The following is a 25,141-nucleotide window of genomic DNA, read 5'->3' on the forward strand; positions in this document are numbered from 1 at the left end:
CAATCACATTTACGGCGGTCTACCTGCATCCTGCTGACCTCAGCTGTGATGATCCAGACCTTCAAAATCCCCGTCACTGACACCGCCACCACTGTGTCCTCTACAGAGAGAGAGACAAAGTTAGCACCTCGTGAATAATCAGACAAGCAGGTGGTAAATCGGGCCGGCACTGTCTGGGGTACATAAACCTACACACTTCTGTCGTCATGCAGAGATGGACAGTCCTATACGCTCACTATGCATCAGTGTTGTAGTGCTTGAGATCGGTCTTAGTCTTAAGACCACTTTTTGAAGGTCTCTGTCTCAGCTCAGAATCCACTGTGTTATTACTCGGTCTTGTCTTGGTCTCAGACAAAGAGGACTCAGGATTTTATTTCAAGACAATAACTGCGGGGATATCACCAGCGTTTTCCATTAATCACTTAATGGCGAGTTTGTCCCGCCACAGTTTAATTAACTAAAAATACTTTTACACTTTTACACAAAGTTGTTTCACAGTCTGTAGTTATAGAGCAAACACCTGCATGGCACAGAAAACTAAAGAGAGGACAAGAGAGGTCAGGTCAACCACGAGCCAACAACTGCAAAGTTCTTCCAACAAATCAAACTCAGTGTTTTATGAAGCAGCAAAAAAAAAAAAAAGAATCTGAACGAGGTAACTTCAAAATAGCACCAATAACTTGACTCATTTCTTTTTTAAAGATTTTTGGCCTTTTTAAGCTTTATTGTATAGCGACAGCTGAAGAGTGACAGGAAATATGGGGAGAGAGAGACGGGGAATGACATGCGGGAAAGAGCCACAGGTCGGATTCAAACCCTGGGCTGCCGCGGCAAGGACTGAGCCTTTGTACATGTGGCGGATGCTCTACCAACTGAGCTAAACGACATCTCAACTTGATTCATTTCTAATTTTACATTTTTGTCACTGTTAACAGCTGTTAGCCGTCGCTGCCCTCCTTCACACGCACTCCTAGAAAGTGACTTACAAAATGTCAAAGAGGATATCAACAGCATCCAAAAGTCTTTAAATCCTGCAACACGCTGACTGAGAAGGCCTACCTACTGTTTAGTGAAGGCCTACCTACTGTTTAGTCTTAGTCTTGCCTCAGTCTTGATACACTCTGTTCTTGGTCTTGACTTGGTCTCAGTTTAGCTGGTCTGGAACATAACTTTACATTTTGGATTTTGTCCCCTCAACAAATCAATGATAGTTAATATGAATCAAGTGATGAGTACATGTGAGCTGTTGCAGTACATTAGATGTAATTCCACCCTGCCATAAATTTTTTATACCAGGCTATATTAGCAATCTGTCATCATCTGTCCGTGCCAAACACGACTCATGCATACCAGCTCTTATGTGGATTTGCAGAGCAGTTTGCTCAAATGGCTCTTTGAGCTATTTCAAAATGTGTGACACACTTTCACAGTGACACTGGTGACAGAACGGAGACTCTGTTATGAGGCAACACTACAGCTCACTGCAGTGGTCTGTACACGGCTGAGGTCTTGCTGCTCGTAGTGGTTGCTAATGGTAAATATTAGAGGCTGAGGAGGTGGAAAGGCTCTGCAGTCACCCAACCTCCCCTCAAGACACAAATCCGATCCGTTTGATCTCCTCTCCTGTGCCTCACCTTGTGTCCGGTGGGATCGGATGATGCTCATGGAGCTGATCCAGTCGGGAGAGATCTTTGACACCAGCGAGTACAGGACCTCCAGGCTGGTGGCGTCCACCACAAGGATTTCTGGGTAATGGCCGTTACAAAGCAGACGTCCCTCCCTCTGAGTGCCAATGGTAAACTGGTAGAACTGGAGAACAACAGAGGAGAGAGAGAGACAGAGAGAGGAAACATATCTGAGCAAACGTCCATTGATTTGTTTGTGCTTATGATGGACTTATGATGGATCTTTTATTTGAGAGCTCGGGGTATGGAAGCGTCTTACCTGTATGCCAGTGTGAGCACAGGCCAGCTTGGTGAACTCAATGCAGCGTCCATCGTTCACATCCCATAAACACATCTCTCTGGAAACATGAACACACATGTATCATCTCATCTATATGACTGAGATCAAATTGAAAAACAACGTTTTCACAGGAGTACATCCAAATAATCGATCCTGTATTTTTAATCAGACTGTGTAAACGTCAGTGGTGCTGCAGGGACTAATAATCTGATGAGTCATCTGACATGAATTAGATTAGATAATCCCTTTAAGTATTGTCATCATTTTTGTCAAGTCAAGCTTCCAAACGTGGAGAATACAAGCTGACTGGTCTTAAAATATACTGAAATATTTGATTATGTCTGTAATAAAACGTTAACTGCATCTGAAGCTGCCTGTGGCCTGGTTCTGTTTGGCTGAGAAACAAGGCTAATCTTTAAACCAAACTTTGGCCTGATAACAAGACCTAAATAAGAAACAATGTGGGAGACATCTGGACAACAGCTGGACAACAAAAAAGCCCATGTAAAAAAGTTTTTAAAAAGCTGATGCAGTTAACATCCATCTGAACGCGTCATTTTCTTATGTCACCTTCTGATAGGTGTGTGTGTGTGTGTGTGTGAGAACAAACAGGTGCTCACCCGCTCTCTGATGCACTGACGATGTACTGTTTGTCACTGCACGCGCTGGCTTTAGACAGACAGGTGATGGAGGCCGTGTGACCAAACAACATGGCTCTGGGACAAATCTGAGCAGAAAACACAAGAAAAGCCAACGACAGGTTATAATGACATCACCACCTCGATCATCATCATCATTGTCATCATCATCATCATCATCATCAACATCAACATCATAGGTACCTCCAGCTCAGGGGTCATGTCCCAGAGGCAGATCTGTCCGTCATGGCAGCCGGTGATGATGGTGCTGAAGTCGTCCATCACCAGCAGACTGCTGATACAGTGGGTGGGTGCCGTGCGGCCCCATAGCACTATGGGTAGAACCAAGCTGTTCCCCGACATTATGATGGCGTGTCTGGAAAAACAGGCCGACAGAAAAAAAGAGAAACACAGAGGTACAGACAGACAGACAGAGGCAATGATGAGGCACTGAGCTATGACCACCAATCTGTCCCTTATTCTTGTGCAGAACATTTGATATGCTAATAAATGTGAATAAATTCCATCGTTCTATGTTTGCAAACACACTTTATATTAATTATGTTAAAATATATCACAATATATGAAACATTTAACTTCAGTGTCCGTGAATTAAATATCTTCATTACATTGATGCAAAAATCCTGCACGGTCAGTGTTGCCACAAAGCAAACGGCAGAGATACATCAGTGTAAACAGTGTTTGAAATGACTCAGAGCATGTATCATCATAACAAATTAAAAATGCAAGCATTGGGGTTGGGACTACATACTGGGAGCACTTGTATTGATTTCTTAAGTTATTGTATCTATCAGTATCTGTCATGTCTGTGATGTATATGTAGACTCTGACACAAGTATTACAGCTTTGTATAGCACAAGACAACAACACTGTTAAATGTCATGATCCAGTCCATTGGAGTCCACGCTGCCTATTAATCTGAGAGCAGCTGATAGTGTTAAATGTCATCTATTATCTCTGGCCTGGCTTCAGCTCCAGATGTTTTATGGCCGTTATGTGACTTTTATCTTTGAACATTTTCTCCAGAGCTTTTCATTTGATTATTTATCAGATAATGAAATAAAAAGCTCTACTAACATTTATTCATTTACTTATTTATACATTGTTTTCATTTCACTTGTATCATCTTTTCTCCTGTGCATCAGTCTCTCATAGTTTTACTGCTTACACTGCTCAGATCTGTATGAATGGTAGTGTACAACCATGTGTGATAGTATAAATAAGAAAATATATAAGTAGATAGATTAACTGATTGACTGACTGTCTGGTTGATTGGTGCATACAGGGTTATTTAATGTTCAGACGTGGGATGTTTCTGTAGCTTACAAATTCATATTTCATGATTTATTTTGATGCATTTTCCCACCAAGATGTTCAAACAGCCATGGCATGCTAAAGATGTTGGCGTCACAGCAGGCTGACATTACATTACTCACAGTCATTGTAACGTCAGTGTATTAACGTATCACCGACACAAATACACCGCCAGCGAGTCACGAATCACGAAGACAGGCGCAGCAGCAGCATTAGCTAACATCTGGACTGAAATAAACAACACACAGCACACACAGTACACACACTCTCTGTCTGTGTTTGCGTGCTGCATTCAGGTTTCCAGGCTGCGTGTCGAGGTTTAGGTGTTAAAGGGTGACACGGTGCATTCACGGACAGCTGACAAGAAGCCAGAGGTTGAACACTCCGCACAAACGTTACTTTACCTCCACCTGTCAGCGGTCAGCAGCTGTAGCAGCGCCAGAGGAACAGATTAGCTGGGCAGTGATGCGTGAAGTGCTAACTGCTAAACTCCACCTGCAATGTCGCGACTACCGGGTTAGCGTCACGGTTAAACAGAACCAAAACACACCGGTGAAAACTGCGTGTACGCACCACAGGAAGGAGTCCTACTGGAACATTTCCTTCAGTGGAAAGATTGTCGACGAACGTTTCCCTCCGGGGCAGACAAACACGGACAGTAGCCTCCTTTTTCGGCTTGTTTTTAATGCTAGCTGGCAGCAGCTCGTCCCCGCTGACACACGGAGCAGCTCAGTCAGCTGATCACGCGACAACTGAGGCACGTTTCCGGTCCCGTCTTTTCAAAGTAAAAACACTGACAGCAGCATTGTCATTACTATTATTATTATTATTGTTATTTTTACTGTCATCATTATCATCATCATCATCCTAATCATTATTGTTGTTGTTGTCATACCACAAACCAGAGAACTGAAAAATTAAAAAAATACACTTTCAGAATAAAACTCAAGCTTAGAAACGCAAAGCTTGAGTTTTATTCTGAAAGTTTTCACATTGACTCAGTCACTCAGACATGCGCATTTAGCCTTCAAAATAAAAGCCCAAAATGACTACGTCTTGTACCGGAAGTCTTGTTGCCATGTGGTCGCCACACGCCGAGTCCCACTGCCGTTTACCTGTAGGGACTCTGCACGTGTTGGGTTATACATTGAGGATTTTTGACCTCCGTGTCTTTTCTCGGGACTCCTCCGTTTGTCCTCGGCTCGTGCAGCTTGTAGCGCGAGCCGCCGGTCGCGTGTCACGACGGTTGGAAGAGGACACGCGGGTTTATTCGCGCGAGCTGGCAGCGGCGGGCTAAGAAGCTAACGTTAGCTAAGCCGGAGAACAACATGTTCAGACTTGTCCGCAGACACGCAGAGAGCGGGGACGACGGCTCATACCGCCAGAAAACCACCTGACAGTTGTTTAAACTCGACAAACAACACACCGAGTGAAGTCAAAAATGGATTACCAGTTTCCACAGCAGCTTTTTCCTTCGTTTTATAACAGCGGACCGCCGGACTCGGTCCTGAAACACTGTGCTGGGAGATGGGGCAGCTACGACCGAGTCAGACCTCAGGTGGGTCAGCCAACACGGACTGTTTATAACCACCGTATATCTACCAAAGCTAGATATGCCAGATATATAATATGTACATGCAAATAAGGTCTTTGGGTTTATGTGGGTATCAAAGCTGAGGTCCTGTTACTGATTTGTTGGACTGCATGATGAGAAAGAATGAGCTGGTTTTCTGTTTATCTGGACTCAAATCAGACTACGAGTGTTGATTTAACCCTCTATGGCAGGGGGTGTGCTGCTGTTTGGTTGGAAGGAAAACCTGCAGCCACACGGCCCCTTTGTGGACCAGTTTGACACCCCTGCTCTATGGCATACTGTCGCCCTCAGGCAACAAACCCTACTTCTGGCGCTGGCAGTACTCCTTTAATTTTTTTTTACCCCTAACAACACCTGACAATGTCACTGTCCAATAAAATCAGGGGCTGAAGTGTGTTTGGGTATGTATGAGTATGTGTCTTGGGGTGGAGCAGTCCTTTAGGGAAGCAAAGCCACATGAGGCAGAGTGCCAGCAAACGCTAAGATAAATTTCACTTTTCTACACTTCAAAGTGAAATAACTTGTTTGAAAAAAATATGTGAATGTGCATGAATATGTAGAAAAGCATATTTAGTTGTTTACATGTGTTTATTGTTTTTATTTATATACTAAAACTGTGTTTTTTCATTCGTTGCCCCAGGGCAACATCATGCAGTTGTAGTACTTTTGTTAGGGCAATATCATACTAATGGATGGATTCAAGGAGTTTTATTTGTCATTGCAACACATGTAAACATGGGATGAAACGAAATTGGTTTCCCCTGGTCCTGGAGCAGCCCAATATCAAATATAAAATAAAATATAAAATAATATATATATATATATATATCTATATATATATCTATATCTATATATAATATGTCTATTGTATATAGAACATACAATAGAAAAAGTAAAGGCAAATTTAAATTTAAAAAAGTATATACAATAAATAGAAAAACAACAACAGTATAACACCATGGTGAGGTAGTGAGATGTGCAAGTGTCCAGGTTGTGCAAACAACTGCATTGTGCAAGTAATTGCAGTGCAAAGTATTTTTGTATTACTGTCTGTGCATCTGTGGTGGGGGGTCCAGATGGGGGATGGGGGGTGGAGGTGGGGTTGGGGATGAGGGGCAGGGGCTACAGGGGTCCTCCAGAGTTCAACAGTCTCACAGCTTCTGGGAAGAAGCTGTTCCTCAGTCTGGTGGTCCTGCTCTTAATGCTCCGCAGCCTCCTGCCCGAGGGGAGAGGGGCAAACAGAGCGTGTGCGGGGTGCGTGGGGTCCTTCATGATGTAGGAGGCCCTTTTCCTGCATCTGGAGGTGTAAATGTCCGTGGTGGTGGGTAGGCTGCATCCCACAGTCCTCTGTGCAGCTTTAACCACCCTCTGCAGAGCCTTCTTCTCTGCTGCAGAGCAGTTGCCGTGCCACACGGTGATGCAGGTGCACATGACGCTTTCCACCACACATCTGTAGAACGAGGTCAGGACTGAGCTCCCCAGTCCAGCGCGCCGCAGCCTCCTGAGGAAGTGGAGGCGCTGGTGTGCCTTCCTAACCAGATAGGAGGTGTTGGTGCTCCAGGTGAGGTCGTTTGCGATGTTCGCACCCAGGTACCTGAAGCTGGAGACCACTTCCACCGCTTTCCCTCCGATGTGCAGGGGAGGGGGGAGATGTCTGCCCCTTCTGAAGTCCACGATCATCTCCTTGGTCTTCTTCACGTTGATGCAGAGGTTGTTTTCTCTGCACCAACCCTCCAGGTGTTCCACTTCCTGCCTGTAGTTCGACTCGTCGTTGTTAGCAATTCGTCCAACCACCGCTGTATCATCTGCAAACTTCACTATTAGACAGCTCGGATGTCTCGCTGAGCAGTCGTGTGTGAGCAGAGTGAACAGAAGGGGGCTCAGCACACAACCCTGGGGGGAGCCTGTGCTGAGGGTGATGGTGGAGGAGGAGACATCATGGATCTTCACAGACTGCGGCCTTTTTGTTAAGAAGTCCAGAACCCAGTTGCAGAGGGTAGAGCTCAGCCCGAGTGTGATCAGTTTCGAAACCAGAGTCTGCGGTCTGATGGTGTTGAATGCAGACGTGAAGTCCACAAAGAGCAGGCGAACATAAGAGTCCTTGTTCTCTAAGTGGGTGAGGGCTGTGTGGACCACAGAAGAAATGGCATCCTCTGTGGATCGATTCTTTCTGTATGCGTACTGGTGTGGGTCCACAGTGACGTCGATGCAGTCTTTGATGTGGGCCATCACCAGTCTCTCGAAGCACTTCATGACTATCGGTGTGAGGGCAACCGGCCGATAGTCATTCAGGCCTGTCACTGTGGAGGTTTTGGGGATGATTGTGGCCGTCTTCAGGCAGGTAGGGACCGCTGCTTGTTGGAGGGAGGTGTTAAAGATGTCTGTCAGGACATCCGTCAGCTGGTGTGCGCAGCTCCTCAGCAGCCTCCCGGAGATGTTATCGGGACCCGTAGCTTTGCGTGGATTAATCCTCTGGAGGGTTCTCCTCACCTCTGCTGGGGTCACGCTGAGAGGCTCTTCACCTGGTGGTGGAGTGAGTCTGGTGCTGGGGGAGGTGTTCGGGTCATCAAAGCGGGCGTAGAAAGTGTTGAGAGTGTCGGGCAGAGAGGGGTCCTTGGGGCACTGTGCATCTCTGGTGCTGTAGTCTGTGATGCACTTTATGCCCCTCCACATACTCCGTGGATCGTTAGATGTAAAATGTCCCTCGATCCTCCGGGCATATGTGGCCTTGGCCCTCTTTACTCCTGCTATCAGCTGTCTCCTAGCCGCTCTGAGTGCCAGTCTGTCACCTGACCTGAACACAGCATCCCTGGCTTTCAGCAGAGACCTGGGGCCTCATGTACAAATACTTGTGTGGATTTCCTACTAAAACTTGGCGTACGCCAGAACCCGGAAACTGTCGTACGCACAAAAATATTCAGATGTATCAAAGTGTGCGTTCGCATGGATCCAAGCACGTTTCTTTTGTACATGCCAATCAACGTGGAATTGAGCGCACGTGCAACTCCTCCCTGTCCACGCCCCATTTACATATGCAAATCTATTTAAATAGGCCCTGGACCTGAGATTCACCTCTTTGTCCGATCAGATAACGCGATGAACAAAGGAAAGAAAATGAATTTCACAGAGTCTAAGCTAAAGATTCTAGTGAATGAAGTGGAGATTATGTTTGGTTCCCTGTCAACAGGGATAAATATGACCAAAAAAAAGACGTGAGTGGGAGCGTGTGTGTGAGGCTGGAAATGCCGTGGGATGCGAGCAGCGCACACACAGGTGTGGACAGGTGTGGCGCTGCGGCTGACATTTTACGCCCGCTTTTACTGACAAGAATACTGAACACAGGGAGACAATCAGGGGCTTGTTAGAAAGCTCTGCAGCTCTAATTTCACCAGCAGAAAATAAAGAAAATCAAAAACATGATTTGAATGCCACATGCCCAAATATGCACTGGCACACTGGCACGGCTTCTGGGTAAGTAAAGAGTTTATTCGTTTAATTGTTTCGTATGTAATCCAGCGTTACATACGGGACAATTAAACGAATAGAAGCCACCCATCGCGCACCGTGCCAGTCTCCAGCCTGTTCTCAGCAATGCTGTTAGTCATAATGAATGAGTCGTGCGTTGAACCAGGCCACCTTGCCACGATGTTAGTTAGCTGCATTCGCGCATCACATATGATTTGAACATTGATGGAATGAAAATGTTTCCTACTAACATAAAAAAAATCATCCTGTGATGGCGCTTTTATAGCAATGTGTGTGCAGTCAATAGCTCCGATTACATTAGGGAAACCGGCTCTCGCTGCAAACTGTGCTTTAATGTCGGCCTGTTCAACAGCATTGTATGGGAATCTGATGTACCAGGAAGACATTCGGATGATTCCGTCCCACACAGCTGGCATGGCTCGGCTCAGGGTTAACTGGCACACTCCTGACCGTTTGGCCAGCTCCCGCTGGAATGCCCCTGTTGCCGGGAACCCCAGCGCAGTCAGGCAGCCGGCCCGCCGGCCCCCATTGCGCTCTCGGGCCGGCCGCAGCTCTGCAGTAACTCCAGTAACACTGGCCTTGGTAACCGAAATCGGCTTATGAGCCAATTATCATGGTTTGCAAGTAAATCCTTGCGTTCCTTAAATCGCTCACGGCGGTCCGTTGCAAGGTCCTCTAACAACGCTAACGCTGTCTTCTGTCTGCTTTTATATCCACTTATATAATTGCAAACACCTGTGTGTGTTAATAGTTCATAAGTGTGTCACTGATGTGCACATCACTCTGATGACTACTTGTTTTCACATTATTAACAGTTTCCCAGCGTCACCTCTAAGCGTCGCCAAAGGAACAATAGCTGTAGAAACGTGCGTACGACAGCTATGAAATTGGCGTGGGGCACGCACATTTCTACGATTGTTTCACGTTTGATACATTTGAACGTGAGCGTGGAAAAGGACGTACGCCCCTTTTTTGTGCGTACGCATGCTTTGTACATGAGGCCCCTGACCTCCGCATTCAGCCAGGGTTTCTGGTTCGGGTAGACTGTTATTGTCCTGGTGGTGGTGACATCCTCTGCACACTTACTGATGTAGCCGAGGACAGCCAACGTATATTCTTCTAGGTCCACCTGTCCCTCAAGGGCAACTGCCTCCCTGAAGTTTTGCCAGTCTGTGCGCTGGAAACAGTCCTGCAGTGTTAGGGCCGCATCACTGGGCCACACGGTGATAGTCCTCTGTGTTGGCGTGTGGCGTCTGAGCAGAGGACGGTAGGTGGGGACCAGCATGATGGAGATGTAGTCGGAGAGGCCCAGGTGGGGGTGGGGGACGGCTCTGTATGCGTCTTTTTTGTTGGTGTAAACACGGTCCAGCGTGTTATCTCCCCGTGTCGGTATGGTGACATGCTGGTGGAACTTAGGCAGAGTGTCTGTCAGGTTTACGTGGTTAAAATCCCCCGCAACCACGTAAAATGCCTCCGGGTGCTTGTGCTGGAGCGAGCTGATGATGTCATGAAGCTCCTTAAGCGCTTCGTTGGCCTTCGCACCCGGCGGGATGTAAACAGCCATAACAAACACCGCCGTAAACTCACGAGACAAATAGTGTGGCCGGCACTTCACAGTCATGTACTCTACTGCCTCGGAGCAGTGGCTGTTCACCAAAGCACAGTTCGTACACCAACCTTTGCTCACGCAGACACATAATCCGCCCCCGCGGGTTTTCCCCGACTGCTGGTTACGGTCCGCTCGGAAGAGAAGCCGGCCGTCGATCTGGAAGGCTGAGTCCGGCATGTTGTCGTTCAGCCAGGTTTCCGTAAGACAGAGCACCGCACAGTTCCTCATCTCACGGGAAGCCCTCAGCCTCAGTCGAAGCAGGTCCATCTTGTTGTCCAGAGAGCGGACATTGGAGAGGAACAGTGGCGGGATCGGTGGTCTCCCCGCATTAGCCTTTAGCCTGGCTAGCAGTCCGCTCCGTTTACCCCTCTTCTGCTTCCTTGCACACCGCTTCCGTTTGCCCTTTGTCCAGCGGGTACCTCTGCGCCAGCCCGATGTCCTCAGGAGCTGCAGTCTGCCCAGCAAGGCCCTGAGTCCGAGGGCCGCTCTTGTTGTTAGTGGTGTTGCTGTTGTTGTGTCTCTGGCCGAACCATCATTTTATTTTGAAAAGTTCGGTTCGGCTATACATTGTACGCTTGTTAACCCAAGCAACACGAGTGAAGTTGGCCTCGGGACCAGCGGAAAAAGTACTAAAAGAGGGCTTGACCCCGGGAGCACGAGAAGCCCGTGCACTGTTGCGTGCCGCCATCTTCAGATTCAGATGGAGATGTCTGAGATAAATAATTAGCACCATACTCAATGTACTCAATGCACTCTCTACGATTGCTTGTAGGAAATGGATGCAAGGACATTTTATGGTCGAAGGCAGGAAACAGTTAGGGTCATTCCACCTGAAAGTGAGGACAGTGAGGAAGAGTGGACCCCAGAATCAGGTTTGAGAGCCAGTTAGTAGGTCAGGGGCCAGTCAGTAAAGTAACATGTATAATGGGTTTGTGTGTGTCTATGTGTGTGCTCATATGTGCAATGTGTGTGCGTGTACAGTACGTCTGTTTTCTGCACGAGTGTGGTGTACGTGTGTGTGCATCTGTATGTATATACATGTGTGTCTGTGTGTGCATTCCCGTGTGTGTGTATCTGTGTATACACATGTGCATCTTTGTGTATCTGTGTACTATATACACATGAGTCTCAATGCATGTGTATGCTTTTGTGTACATGTACATTTGTGGGTGAAGAAAGGCATATGATCAATTCAACTGTTCAAATGTCAAATGTGCTTCCTGCTGTTTTCAAGGAGATGGCCTGGCTGCTAATGAAACTTGTTCTAATGTATCTCCTGGTTGCTTATTCTCATTCCATGTAGTAGTGAAAACCTTGGTGTTTTAGTACCCCTGTCGCACAGTGTTGCCCTGAAGCAACAAACCTAAATCTGTTTAGGGGGGCTAGGGGGGTCAAATTTTATGATTGATATATTATCAGGGACCTAAAAGCTTTTAAAAAAATGGAGTGAAATATTTTTTCCACCCTAAAATAAAAAGTCATGCCATAGAGGGTTAAAAGAACACTACTAATAACTACTAATATTTCCCAAATGTGTTTATTCAGCAGTCATCAATATCTTTATCACTGCACAGTTATTACATGTCTAGCGAAAGAGTACATAGTTATCATTAAGGTCATGAAGTCAGGACTAAAAATGTTTTAATAAGAAGTAATACGAAAAACATTGCTGGAGTATGACACATTGAATCATGCCGTGAAACATCTGGGAGCACATTTCTGCCAGCAAACTAAACACAAGAATTTATTTTTAAAATACCAACCAAAATCAACAGAAAGTTTTTATATTCATAAATATTTCTGTTATTATATTCAGTTTCGGTTAAAGCTCCAACAGTACCTGCTCTCTGCACGTGCTGTTCTGAATAGGACTGGATCAGCAGCTTTACGTGTCACCTGTTTTGTGTCTGCACACTGAGAATAACTGGGCCCATGTCGGCCCTTTTAAAAAAGGTTCTCCAGCTTGGTAACCTCCCTTTTGAATGAGGAACTCTCTGAAAAGAAGAACATGGTCTGATACAGAACATTTTTAAAGGTTCGATCAATATCCCAAATCTTTTATTGCCTTGATTGAACAAGAATTTAAATTAATGTTTTTCCGTTTACAATTGCTCGGATGTCTTTAAAGCCACCACCCAGCAGCACAGACAGGAATGGGGCTTGTGATGGTGATGTTAGCTCCCAACATTGCTGTTGTCTCTTGGAGAGAGTGTGATAAAGATTCTTGGAGTTACAGATGTGGTACTGATGTTTCCCCTTAAATCAAAAGCACCACAGATGTTTCGGTGGGTCGGACGTAGATGGTGAATGAGAGTGTGTAATTCATTGTCTGCTTGTGTTTGTGGGTCCAGGGCGGCTCGGGTTCTCTCTCCAGCTGGACATTCACATCCAGGCATCAGATCAGAGGAGAGACATGGCGTCAGACTGAGCCGGTACCGGTTCCCCTCCTGTCCCCTAAAAACTGTGAGTCCCTGACAGCTGGTTTCACCTCGCTGGAGGTCATTCAGGTCTCAGGGAGGCAGGTCTGACACTCTAACCTGATGATATGTGCCACTGTATGTGAAAAATGTGTACATGTATTCATCTGATCATCTTGGGGGAACAGTAAAAATAAATCCTGTGTGTCAAGGTGTATAAAATGAAACCTTTTTTTCCAGCTGTCCTTTGGCCTTCAACGCCTCCTGACCCGCTGGAGTTCACAAAACATGTGAGTGTTTAACACACAAAGCATATGGATGCTCTCAGATAGAAGACATTTGTCTTATATACCTGTTTTATTTCTAAATACTCGTGAAGTTTTTCTGGTTCTGCAGACTCTTAGAGCTTCAGTCACTTTTAGAGCTTTTAGAGTAAAATGGCTGAAGTATTTATTGGTAAATTGTCACATTACAAAGCCAGTGGTGTCTAAACACAGAGTATCAGCGGCAGTGCTAAAGTTTAGCCAGCATGGACTTGCTTCTACCGGAGGACGGCTCTGATGTATCAGAGATTGAAAGAAAGAAGAAAGAAGTGTGCCTGTGTGTGTGTGGGGGGGGGTTATCAAGGCCGACGCTCGCTCCCTCTCATTCACTGCCTATGCTATGTCCCTCTGTACCACAGCTCGTTCTCTGTTTGCGGTCTCCCTCTTTGTCAGCAGCCAAACAGCAGAAGCTTTTACAAAAGTCAGGAATCGTGTAGGGAATCTCCAGGTATAGCAGGTCTTTCTTTTGTGTTTATGTCAGTGAAGCGCTTTACATGAGATTCATTTTGATTAGAGCCCGGTAAACTGCTTACTTGAACAATGATAAACCCCTGCAGTCAAATGCCATCTCATTGTGTTTTGTGCACCTTTTCAAAGATTTTGATGACATCAGCCTTTGTTTGCTGTGTGTCCGTTCATCTCAGGTCAGATATCTGAGGACATATCTTCGTCTAGTGGCATCTAATTGAAGTTCATTTAGTTCATGGTGACAGATTTTCAATGCTCTTCTGTCTTCTCCTGTACTGAACAGTTTAAAGGAAGGTGACTCAATTTAAAGAGTAACTTAACACCATGCTGACCACGACCATGCTGTCACTCCGATATTAAGCACTGAGCATTGGGACTGTCTCACTCGCATGATTTTTGTTCAGTAATCAAGCACTATCGTCAACGTAAAGCATCAACGCGTCATCTTCTGACGGTGTGAAGTTCAGCAGCTTCAGTCAAAAGTCAGACTGTGACAAGAAACATCCAGAATAATTTAAACTGATTGTTCCTCAAGAATGGAAGAAGGAAGTCAACAAGTTAAGATGGTGTGGATGCTGAGTTCCTGCATATTACGGTTAATGTTCCAATATGTGGAATGATTAGTCAGCTGAACCAATCAGCCCTGACGTGAACACTGCTGAGCAGTTTGTGGTTTCCGCAGCTCTTGATCAGTTTGTGTGTTTCGAGGTCTATAAACCGTTTTTTTTTTTTTGTGTTCAGATGCAGAACTTCTTCATGGATTACCGGGAGGACGCCTTCGGGTGCATGAGTGAAATTCTGGGTGAACACTTCAACTTCAGACACGGGGATCAAAAACCAACGAGAAAGGATTTGAGAAAGGTTCATTCACTTCTTTGTTTGTGAGATAAAGATTTTAAAGGTAAAGAATTTGCTGATGTCAGCATGAGCTCTGGGAGCTGAAATATGAACATCTGAACGTCTGATCACCTGTTGATCTGTATCTTTCTGTCACTGTATCTGAACTACAGTATATATGAAAATATAAAGTATGGATGCATATTGTGTAAGCAAGTTCCCTCATCAGTCATCCCACCTTATTGATTGAAGACTAATCAGTCATTGATAGGTTAACATCTTTAAAGTACACATTTGGATATGTAAAAGATGAGAACAGATCTGTGTGGTGAAGCTGCTCTCTGCTGGAGGTACAGTATATGTCGGTTTTGTGTCATCATCATTGTTGTGTGTTTTGTTTCTGTTGTGCAGAAACTACCACAGAAAGATTCAGTCAACATGTGGAGGGTGAAGGAGTTCCTCGATGTGCTGCAGTTTGAAATGTGAGTAGACCTGGCGGATCTGTGTGAACACGAGTGTCTGCGGTAATGCTGTGCGTGTACTGAGCTTAAACTGGTCTGAATATGTGCAAACCGACTGAACCACCATATTACGAGTCACAGGAGACAAGAATCGGCTCTCGGCGATGTTAACCCTTTAGTGGACAGCCGCTACAACACTCAGCTCTGTCCGCAGCACGTGTAGCATCACAGCTTAGTATACAGTGGTTCAGAGTTAGAAGCTTCTTCACAGTAAGTCACTAACTAGTTTGGGAAAAACATTGCTGGGAAGTTAATTAGCTATCTAACTGTTAGTGAGGTAGCCAGCTCGTTCAGTCAGTGATGTAGAAGTACAACAGGCTGTGTAAAAGAGGCCATCATGTTGTCTCTTCTCTCCAGATGTCAGCAGTCGTATCACTCCAGAACACTGGACCAGTACACCAAGCTCATGTCAGACGTGGTGCCTACCATCCCTCCTAGACTGCTGGGCAGCCTGCTGTACGAGGAGCTGACGGAGCAGAGGGACCGCATGATGTTCTCTGAAGCATCCACAGGGGGCGCTCTGGCCTTTGTCCCCTTCTCACCGAGCTGCAGCAGCCCTCAGCGTGGCTACCTCCTCTACCCTGGAAAACAGGGGATGGACCGCCTCAGTATCCTGCAGATCAGATGAAACACTGGAGTTTAAAGACAGACTTTAAACCCGGTAGGTTTTGGTGGTGGCTGTCTGGTGTCAGCTTGTTTATGTGGGTCATACAGCGACTTCATCATCAGCGCTTTGAGTGGTCTGGTCAGTGGTCCAGTCCATTTACCGGCCATTTACTATTCTTAACGCAGTACCTCAGACTTCCACAGAGTGGCGCTTCAGCACCAAAGAGGAAGTCCTTCCTGTGTGGACGCCAGCAGCAGTGACCCGTTCAGCTTCCAGCTGAAAGGCCCAGTCAGACAGATCAGCTGTGCCTCCCTGCTCGATGACTGTAAGAGCAAGGAATGATTTAGAAACTTAATCTGGAGTGTGAAGTGGTTTCATAGCTTCCTCCAGGCTGTGCAGACACTCTAACCTGTATGTGTTGTTTGCAGGTTGTGTTGCTGTGCGATCGGATCACCTGTGTGGAGTCTGGAGGGTCAGTGAAACAAACGAACCCCATCTGCTGCAAGTGGTCAACACGAGAGAGGTCGCCACCTGCATCAACGCCAGGTAAGTGAACGGCAGGTGTCCTCGAGTAAACCTCCTGATTCCAACAGAAGAAAATGTGTACCTAAGTACCCAATGCTGTGTGTGTGTGTGTGTGTGTGTGTGTGGTCAGTCCTCATGTTTTAGGTGAAGTTCTGGTAGCGAGTGAGAGCGGAGCAGCAAAGCTGTGGACTGTGGGCCGAGGGTGAGGACGTTTGTTTGTTTTAGTGAAGAAGGCGCTCTGTTTTTTAAAGTCAAACTAGAATTAATGTGACATCACTCCATCAGGATGCAGAAGGTCCGGGAGGAGGACGGCAACCTGTATTTCAACGCCAAGTCGTCGTGGCGATGGTGCGAGTTCTCAGCCCACCCGAGGGTGATGGTGTACGCAGACAGGACGGGGGTGGAGCTCACAGACATGAGGGTGAGGCCAAAAAAACTTTGAGACTTTTCTACATCTGTAGTGTTGTGAAATAAATAAATAAATAAATGCATGCTAATCATGAATTTTATCTTTCTTGTTTTCACTTGCCCACTTCCTCCTTGTCTCCTTCCTCCTCTCTTGCCTTTTCCTTTCACCTCCCTCACCCATGTCTCACCTCCTCACCTTCTTCTTTCCTTTACCTATTCGGCCCAACCCTTCCTCTCCTCTTCCTCCGTGCCACCAGATGAATCCTGTCAACAGTCACAGTCTGTTTCGTATCAGCAACACCTCAGACTGTCGCAGCGGGGAGAGACTTTTTCTGTCCAGATACCTGGGAGACGTCCACTGCTTCCACCACCTCATCACCACGCAGGTACATTAACAAGAACTTTATTTTACTATCTAATACACATCCTAGACTTCTCAAAGATGGCAAATATGTCAAGCTGAATTTGGAGAAATGTGTCTAAACCAGGGGTGTCAAAGATGCGGCCCGCAGGCCACATCCGGCCCGCGGTCCATTTTTAATATATTATAATTTTATTACATTTTTTCATAATATCATGACGCACTGCTGCGCCACAGCCGCCGGTTAGCTTAACACCACATGTGTAGCTCACTACAGCGGGCGCTAATTCTCTAAGGCTTGGTTCTCTGAGAGCAGGTAGCGGACACTTTGTTTCAATCTTGACACCCTCGTTGGAAAAATGTCGCTGTCAAAAAAGAGAAAGGTGGACACTGAGTGTCGGATCTTCCAGGAAAAATGGACTAATTCGTATTTTTTCACGGAGATGAATAGAAACCTATGTGTTTGGTGTGCATGCAGCAAGTGGCTGTGCTAAAGGAATACAATCTTAAACGCCACTACGAGAGTCGGCAAGTTCGGTAAAGTTGTAAAGATATTCACAGATTCGGACTTCCGGGATCAATAAGTAAGAGGTGAAACGTTGTTCAAACACAAATGATGCCTCTTTCACATCGTAATAGCATATACTACGAGCTACAAGAACCAAAAACACGTTTTGTAAAAGAACAAGTCGTCCTCCGAGCTGGACGCATAACATTGATCTCTACGAGCAGCCAGCGGCCCGACGAATGTGCAGGGAGCGTCTGCAAATTTCACTTCCAAGAGAGACGCTGCAAACAAAAATCAATAACTCCACTGTTATACAGTATGGAGACTCCAAAATCACTCCACAGTCTCCTCGTGGTCATACTACAACAGCTGTTTTGAAAAAATATACTTTTTTTATTATTTTGGGGAAACTGGAGGTCTAACTTGGCTTTGATTTCTGTCATTGATGTAACCTGGAACATTTCTTACATATTTTTTTTTATTGTTCAGAGCTATATTGTTTTTTACATTACATTACATTACATTGCATTTAGCAGACGCTTTTAGCCAAAGCGACTTACAGAGGAGGACATAAGCTGAGAAAGGTGTAAAGGAGCACAGAGTAGTTGTTAGTTTTGTTAGTTTTGTTAGGCAGGGAAGCATTCTCGAAACAGAAAGGTTTTTACAAGTTTTTTAAAGGTCGAAAGGGATGTTGCTGTTCTAGTAGCCGTTGGTAGGTCATTCCACCATTTGGGGACAACCACAGAGAAGAGTTTAGAGTGACCTCGCTTTGCGAGAGGCGAGGGTACAACTAGACGGTTTGTATGAGCGGAGCGTAATGCCCTCAAATTTATGCAGTGATTTTTGTGCTCGGCCCCTTTGGGCTCATATATAGTTGTATGCGGCCCCTGGACCAAAATGAGTTTGACACCCCTGGTCTAAACCGATGGGCAGTATATTTCCCTTTTTAATGGGGTGATGCAGTACACGCCTGTGACCACTAGACGTCAGATTTCTCACATGTTTGCTTATTTTTGTTGCCAATAAGAGGAGAATAAGGTTTGAGGAGATTGAAGAAAAAGAACTGTAAAGCCAGGAATCCTAGAACCTAAACATGGTATGTGTATGTACATAAAAACACCCCATACCATCATCACTACATATACATGTGCTTAAATAGTTCTATCATAGTTTCTCCCTATTTTACCTGTGACTCAATAATAATTCACATGACACATGATTATTTTTTCACATTTGTAAATGAGCTATTTTATGCTAGATTACATAATAAAGCTTGATCGATGTCTCAAACTTTTGACTGGAAAGTCCTTAAAGTTCTTGAATTTGGTGTTAAAGAAGGTGTGGGAGCTGCAGCTTGTGTTGACAATCAAATGTTGATCTGACACAAACCACATGACTTCACGTCTTTCTTGCCATCAGCACTCGGCCTACATCATGGATGAGCGATTCCCCACAGTGCCCATGCTCAAGTGGGATCACATGATGCAGTCCCCGCCCATGTTTTGTCATGTGGTTCCCGGCTCCGTTTCCTCTGGCTCGGCAGTTGGCGGGGCTAGGTCCACAAAGGTTCTGTTGGGCTCCCAGCACTCTCAGGAAATCATGCTGCTGCAGTACTCAGGTCAGTCGACAGGGGCGGAAATCAAATGATTAGAGTAAATCAAATAGGAAGCATGCAGAATTTATTTAAAAGTTCTATATGTGTTCAGGAGGAAGAGCAGAGGCCTGCTTCAGTCAAGGTCCTCCTCAGGCTCTGCTCAGACCCAGAGACAGTCTAAAACACCTTCTTGTCCAGATCCCTCACCGCCTGGACACAGCAACCGACAGATTGTCGTCACCTGCTGCAGGTACGGACAGCTGAGGTGTGTGTGTGTGTGTGTGTGTGTGTGTGTCAAAGCGATCAACATGACTCGAAAGTTGCATTTCAACAAAAGTAGCATTTGTGTGATTGATGTGGCTGAACTTTTGTTTTATCTTCAGGTCTGACTTGTATCCAGAATAAAGGTGGAGGAGAAGCAGATGGTGAGGAGTGTATCTGCGTCCTGCAGCTGACTGAAGCAGGAGATATTTTTTACCAGATCCTCGAGTCCGAGCAGCCGGACACCTCTCGCCATCCAGCAGCAGAGGAAGAACCGCCGCCTCAGCGAGCAGTACAAAAGCTGAAGAAAGAAGCCACAGCGCTGAGACAACCCGCAGAGCAGCTTCAAACGGACTCCCAGCAGGTCGTATCAGACACATCGAGCGACGAGGGCGTGATTGAGCCGACTCAGCATCCAGCTCAGAGGCTCGTGCCTGAAACACCAGAGAGGGAACAACGACCCCTGTTCTCCGACTCTTCCTCCGAGGACTCAGAGTCAGGAGGAAAAGGTCGACACCTGAAGCAGCTGCTGCAGGTCATCGTCAACGACAACCAAGAGAGCGAATTGGATGCAGATGTGACAAATACAGAGGTGGTTGAAAATTCGGAGGAACCCAGCACTGTGGAGGAAGAGTATGGAGGGTCCAGCAGCTCGAGGCCGGTCGGACCCTCGACACAGCAGACTCCGGTGAAGCTCAGCGACAGCACTCTGCTCACGTGGAAACATTGGCTCCAGAAACTAATGCGAAAGGCTTATGGAAAGAAGCCCCGCCCACACTGCCCACAGCATTTTAAAGTAAAAAACAAAGGCCTCCTCCACCTGTCTGTGGATGGAGCGAGGGATTCGACAGAAGAGGAGCGTGTGCAGAGCCTGAGGCGCAATCTAAAAGCATGCATGTCCAACTCCTCTCTGTTGGTTAACAGTGCTGTCTCTTCCTCCCTTGAGGCTCAAGAAATTTTACCCATGCCAAAGCTGGTGGACACAAACGCCTGGGTGGATGATCTCAGCCACCGCCTGACCCTCTCCTGGGAGGGGGAAGAGGCGTGGTGGGCGTGGTGGGAGGGAGAGCTTGGGCTGAACAGGGACAGGAAGGTGGCGGCTCTGAGGAAGAAGAGGAGGAGAGAGAAGGAGAAGAGGAGAGCTGCCGGCCGGCGCCTGGAGCTGTCCGGAAGCTTCACCTCGTCTATCAGCTACCAGTCAGAGTATCAGGACGACTTGTCCGGTTCAGGCTGGACCTCAGCAGCGAGCCAGGGAGCGGCGTGGTCAGACTCTGAAGGTATGCTGTCTGAGCCAGATGGCTTCTGGGAGAGCAGGACCCCGGTAGCTGTAACACCTTCGAGCGTGCAAGCGGACAGTCCAGTTTCCACGTCAGCCGCATCTCAAAGAATCCGAGAGAGACCAGGCGACCCTCAGACCCCTAACAGCTCCCACTCCCAGACACAAAAACCGGTCTCTACACCGACCAGTCAGAGGAAGAACAGACGTCCACTAGAGGACTACCTCAGATCTATGTTCGCCACACAGGTAAGAGGAAGGTGATGGGTTCAGGAACGTGTAGAGTGATACCTCCATACTTCATCCAAAGCTTCTGGTTGGCTGGTGATCAGTGAGACTCCGGACTCATCAGTCAGTTTAGAACCGGACCAGTTTGTGAGAAACTTAAAATCAGGCAAACATTCTGACTAGGGATTAGGGGTGGGCGATATATCGAATATACTCGATATATCGCGGCTTGTTCTACGTTAGATGTATGAAATGACTATATCGCGACCATCGAGTACTTGTTTTTCAAGTTTTGCCTGTGTCACTCACTCCTGGTGCTCCTCACAGCACGCAGCACACTTCCCCGCCCACCCAGAAAAATCCCCTGCGCGCATGCGTACTTTCTGTATCAAGTGAGGAGAGACGAGGCCCACTCCGGAGGCATACGCGCCGCAGAGGAGATAGCTGCCAGTCTAGTCAATGAGAGCACTCACACAGGGCGCGTCCCAGAAGCGTCTCTCCACGCCACGGCGTGAGCATTCCGTAGCATTTCTATTTTTACGCGAGCAGCTGCTAAACCTCGCAAATTTCAACAGAGCACTGCGCAATAAAACACAATACACAGTTCATGTCGCTTATCACAACTTCACATCAACGTTACGTCATGACCGATGGCACCAGGTGATCAAAGATCGATCAAAGGGTCTCAACATGAACGATGAGAGACTAATTGTTGAAGTGGAACAACACACAATCATTTATGACACAACAGATCCTTTTTATAATCTCCTCCATGTCGGAGAAGCAAAGTCAGCTGTTTGTTGTTGTTTTCTTTATACACAGTTTATCGTGGGTCTCGTGTACGTCCAGGATTCTCGCGTGATCTTGTAAATCTCGCGTGAATACGGCCAGCTCGCTACGCTGCCAAGACGCGCCCAGTTGACGCAGGGCAGAGGACGCAGCTTAAACGTGGCGCAGCCATTACTAATCTAATAGAAGGGTCTACTTGAATCATGACTGATGTAATTTTTTACATCAAAGGGTTGAATTTAACATTCATAGTGATTTACAGGAGAAATAAAAATATTGAGATATATATATATCGTGTATCGCGACAAAGCTTAAAAAATATCGAGATATTGGTTATAGGCCATATCGTGCAGCCCTACTAGGGATGTAACGATGCATCCTGACACAATTTTTAAAAATGCGTGTTGACTCGCATCGGTTGACGGAAAAAATGAGTCACGATTCTTCACAAATGCAAGAGAAATAGGATATGTTCTTTTTTTTGTCTTTTTTTAAAAATTATAAATAGGTTACGTTATCTTAAAAAAAAGTCATTGGTTGGTGATTCATTTGTTGAACGTCAGACATCAAGTCACGTGACTTATGTCACGAGCACAGAACGAGGGAAGACATGACAACAGTAGAAAATAGCTTCGAAATAGAGGACGCACCGAGCAGCTTTAAATCACCTGTGTGGAGCATTTTGGATTCCCTATATACACAAATACAACCGTGAGAAATGGACAGACAAAACCAAAACAGCATGTAAATATTGCAAGAGACTGCTAACATATAGCGGCAACACGAGCAACATGCAGCAGCATATCAGCCACCACCACAGTGAGAAGCAAAAACTGCACATTACACCAGTTAACACCAGTTTACTTGTGAGATTGTTTCTAAAGAAAGCAGATATTTGTCATGTGTTTTGTTGTTTAAGTTGCACTTTTTATAAGAGAACACAAACTGTTTGAGAGTGTCTGTAAAAGATTTTTTTCCTACAAATAAAAATAATTTTATTTGGTCATAATTTATCTGTAGCTCATTTTGATACAAAAAAATCATGAGAAAATCGTATCGTGAACAAAAAATCGTGAACCGTATCAAGTCGTGAGTTGAGTGTATCGTTATATCCCTAATTCTGACTGTGCATGTCGACGTATTTGTAAAATATACTTTAACATGCTGTGCTAACTCTCAAACACTGAACAATACTAGGGCATGAGTGTGACTGTGAACTCATTAATGATGAGCTTCACATATAAATCCAGCAGTATGGGCCTTTTTATGGAGGCAATATTTGACAATACAGATGTTTGGAAGTGAGTCTTCTGCACTCACACACAAACCAAACTCCTTCAGCCACACAAATCTAACGCACCCTTATGATCACAGTTTCTGTTTCCTTTCTGTTTCCAGGATGAGCGCTCGCAGCATGATGCCTACTTCCTGGAAGAGGGGAGCAACACGCAGCCCCCAACTGTGCCCTCCTCCTCCTGTCAGCTCCGCAGCAACTCCCAGCCTGTCCCCGTGAGGAACCTCAGGGTGGATCTGTCCCAGGACATCTTTGCCGGGCCGAGTCCCTCCCAGTCCCTGTCCCAGAGTTCACAGGGTCGACTGAGGCCGTCCCAGGCGTCTCAACCCAAGAAGAAGTCTCGAATGGGATTTTGACTCCTTGGTCGATCTGTCACCACACACAGGGGGAGGAGTCAATCTTTGGAAAACCTGTTGGGTTAAAAAAAACCTCAGGAAAATCAAAAACAAGAAGACCAGACCAGCCGACCTGCCTCAAATTAAAAATCATGTTTTTTTTGGTTTTTTTTCATTTTGGCCGTCTTCAGCTGCCTCAGGACTCATGACGTGGATCTATAATGGATTTATTTACTTGGATTGACTCACAAAATGAACACACACACTGGATCCACTGCAAGAGGACAAACTGAGGATCCTTGACTGCACACTGCTTTGGTAGGACTGAGCACAATTTCCTATATGTGTCTGTGTGTGTGTGTGTGTGTGTGTGTGTGTGTGTATGTCTGTGTCTGTGTCTGTCTCTGTGTGTCTGTTTTCTGTGCAGTGGCTCAGGCAGCTAGCCATATTTTTTTACTCTTCATGTTAACGCCGCAGGTGATCGAGCTGAAGATGACCTCTGACTTCTATAACTGAGTGTGTGATAAAAGCTGAACTGAGACGGATCAGAGTTCATATCGAGGTTTAAAGTAGTGATGTTAAACAATGAAAGAGAGAAGCTGCTTATTTGTACAGTATGACAGCATCACTCAGTCTGTGCTGACAAGCTTTTACTGTTCCTAAAAATCGTGGTATTCCTGAGTTGCCAAAACCAGTATGAATCCATTATAGCAGTGGTCCCCAACCCCCGGGCCGCACAAGAATTAATTAGTTATTTCTGTTTTATTTAATACGGTCATTTCGAAATAAAAAAAACGTTTCAAAATAAAAGACCGCTCGACTGGGACTATAATAAAGGGGGACTTACTACTTCATCCACAGTTGGTAGGAGAAGAAGAAAATATTACTTAATACTTAATATTTTCTTCTTCCAACTGTAGATAGAGTAGTAAGTCCCCCTCTATTATAGTCCCAGTCTAAGTCGAGCGGTCTTTTATTTTGAAACGTTTTTTTATTTCGAAATGACGTATCCCCCCCCCCTGGTCCACATTAAAATTGTCAAGCGTTGACCGGTCCGCAGTTAGGAAAAGGTTGGGGACCACTGCATTATAGGGATGGGAATTGAGATGATTTTCTCAGAATCACATGCCTCTCTTTTATCAAGCTGATCTATGTGTTTGTCACTTTCTGCAGTGTCACTGAATCCTGACTGAGCTGAACGTCCGTTATGGGGGGGTGAACATCCTGTTAGACTAAGACGAGAGTCGCAAAGGCAGACTCTATGATTTATTTAACTGAAGAAACTGAACACTGTACAAATATTCTCATTTCATCAATTTTTGGACGACTGTTGCTACAGTTATCACTCAGACTAACTGGTTCCTGATTAAACAGCAGTGAAACCGTTTGCAAACCTGTGATGGTCTATGTTTGTTTTCTTAGAGAACATGTATCGGGTATCAGTAAAGAATACTACTGATGAGCAGAATCAATAATTGGACATCAGTTCCCATCCCTGATGGAGTGTCTGCTAAGAACTGTGACTGTTGCTGACTATTTCTGTTTGTTGAAAGTGAAATCTGAAGCCTGGATGTTTCTGAATGAAATGACTCGAGATAAATGAAAGTGCACCTTCCTCACTGTGAGACATTATTTTTATAAAACCTTTCTACATCTGCTTTTTTTTTTTAAAAAAAGACTTTCAATAAAAGCATGACTTAATGAAGACTTGAGTTGTCATTGGAAAAACAGACATGAAGGTAGAGACATGTTAGCTTCAGCT

The 25,141-nt window shown here is 45.7% G+C and overlaps 3 protein-coding genes across 5 annotated transcripts in view; 1 reads left to right on the plus strand and 2 right to left on the minus strand.

Moving 5' to 3' along the window:
* The window catches only part of wdr7 (WD repeat domain 7), a 110,838-nt gene extending 106,137 nt beyond the window's left edge, over positions 1–4,701 (minus strand). Inside the window, exons 1-6 of one of the 2 annotated variants that reach the window (XM_027277032.1) lie at positions 4,512–4,701; positions 2,808–2,979; positions 2,586–2,692; positions 1,945–2,023; positions 1,635–1,809; positions 24–100 (exon numbers count right to left, since the gene is read on the minus strand). In XM_027277032.1, coding sequence (XP_027132833.1) covers positions 24–100; positions 1,635–1,809; positions 1,945–2,023; positions 2,586–2,692; positions 2,808–2,966 — 597 coding nt within the window. In that variant the 5' untranslated portion in view covers positions 2,967–2,979; positions 4,512–4,701. The remainder of the gene's footprint in view (positions 1–23; positions 101–1,634; positions 1,810–1,944; positions 2,024–2,585; positions 2,693–2,807; positions 2,980–4,511) is intronic. The other variant, XM_027277033.1, reaches the window with a different exon arrangement.
* Positions 4,702–4,984: 283 nt separating this feature from the next.
* Positions 4,985–25,084, plus strand: taf1c (TATA-box binding protein associated factor, RNA polymerase I subunit C). 2 transcript variants are annotated; one of them, XR_002042367.2, is made up of 16 exons: positions 4,985–5,496; positions 12,979–13,090; positions 13,285–13,334; positions 14,577–14,696; positions 15,084–15,154; positions 15,551–15,801; positions 15,994–16,125; positions 16,229–16,346; positions 16,456–16,527; positions 16,611–16,746; positions 16,991–17,119; positions 19,022–19,220; positions 19,309–19,446; positions 19,580–20,982; positions 23,149–23,697; positions 24,553–25,084. XR_002042367.2 is itself a non-coding variant. In XM_010744277.3 (15 exons), the coding sequence occupies exons 1-15, from the start codon at positions 5,380–5,382 to the stop codon at positions 23,398–23,400; spliced, it is 3,300 nt and encodes a 1,099-aa protein (XP_010742579.1). In that variant the 5' UTR covers positions 4,985–5,379; the 3' UTR covers positions 23,401–23,761. The 2 variants fall into 2 exon arrangements, 1 of the variants encoding a protein (XP_010742579.1); XM_010744277.3 differs by lacking the exon at positions 24,553–25,084 and having other exon boundaries at positions 23,149–23,761.
* LOC113745490 (uncharacterized) lies at positions 6,628–11,475 on the minus strand. Its single transcript, XM_027277037.1, has 2 exons — positions 10,023–11,475; positions 6,628–8,359 (listed from the first exon to the last, which is right to left on the minus strand). The coding sequence occupies exons 1-2, from the start codon at positions 10,892–10,894 to the stop codon at positions 6,655–6,657; spliced, it is 2,577 nt and encodes an 858-aa protein (XP_027132838.1). The 5' UTR covers positions 10,895–11,475; the 3' UTR covers positions 6,628–6,654.
* Positions 25,085–25,141: the final 57 nt, after the last annotated feature.

Source organism: Larimichthys crocea, unplaced genomic scaffold, assembly GCF_000972845.2.
Source record: "Larimichthys crocea isolate SSNF unplaced genomic scaffold, L_crocea_2.0 scaffold82, whole genome shotgun sequence".
Classification (NCBI taxonomy): Eukaryota; Metazoa; Chordata; class Actinopteri; family Sciaenidae; genus Larimichthys; species Larimichthys crocea.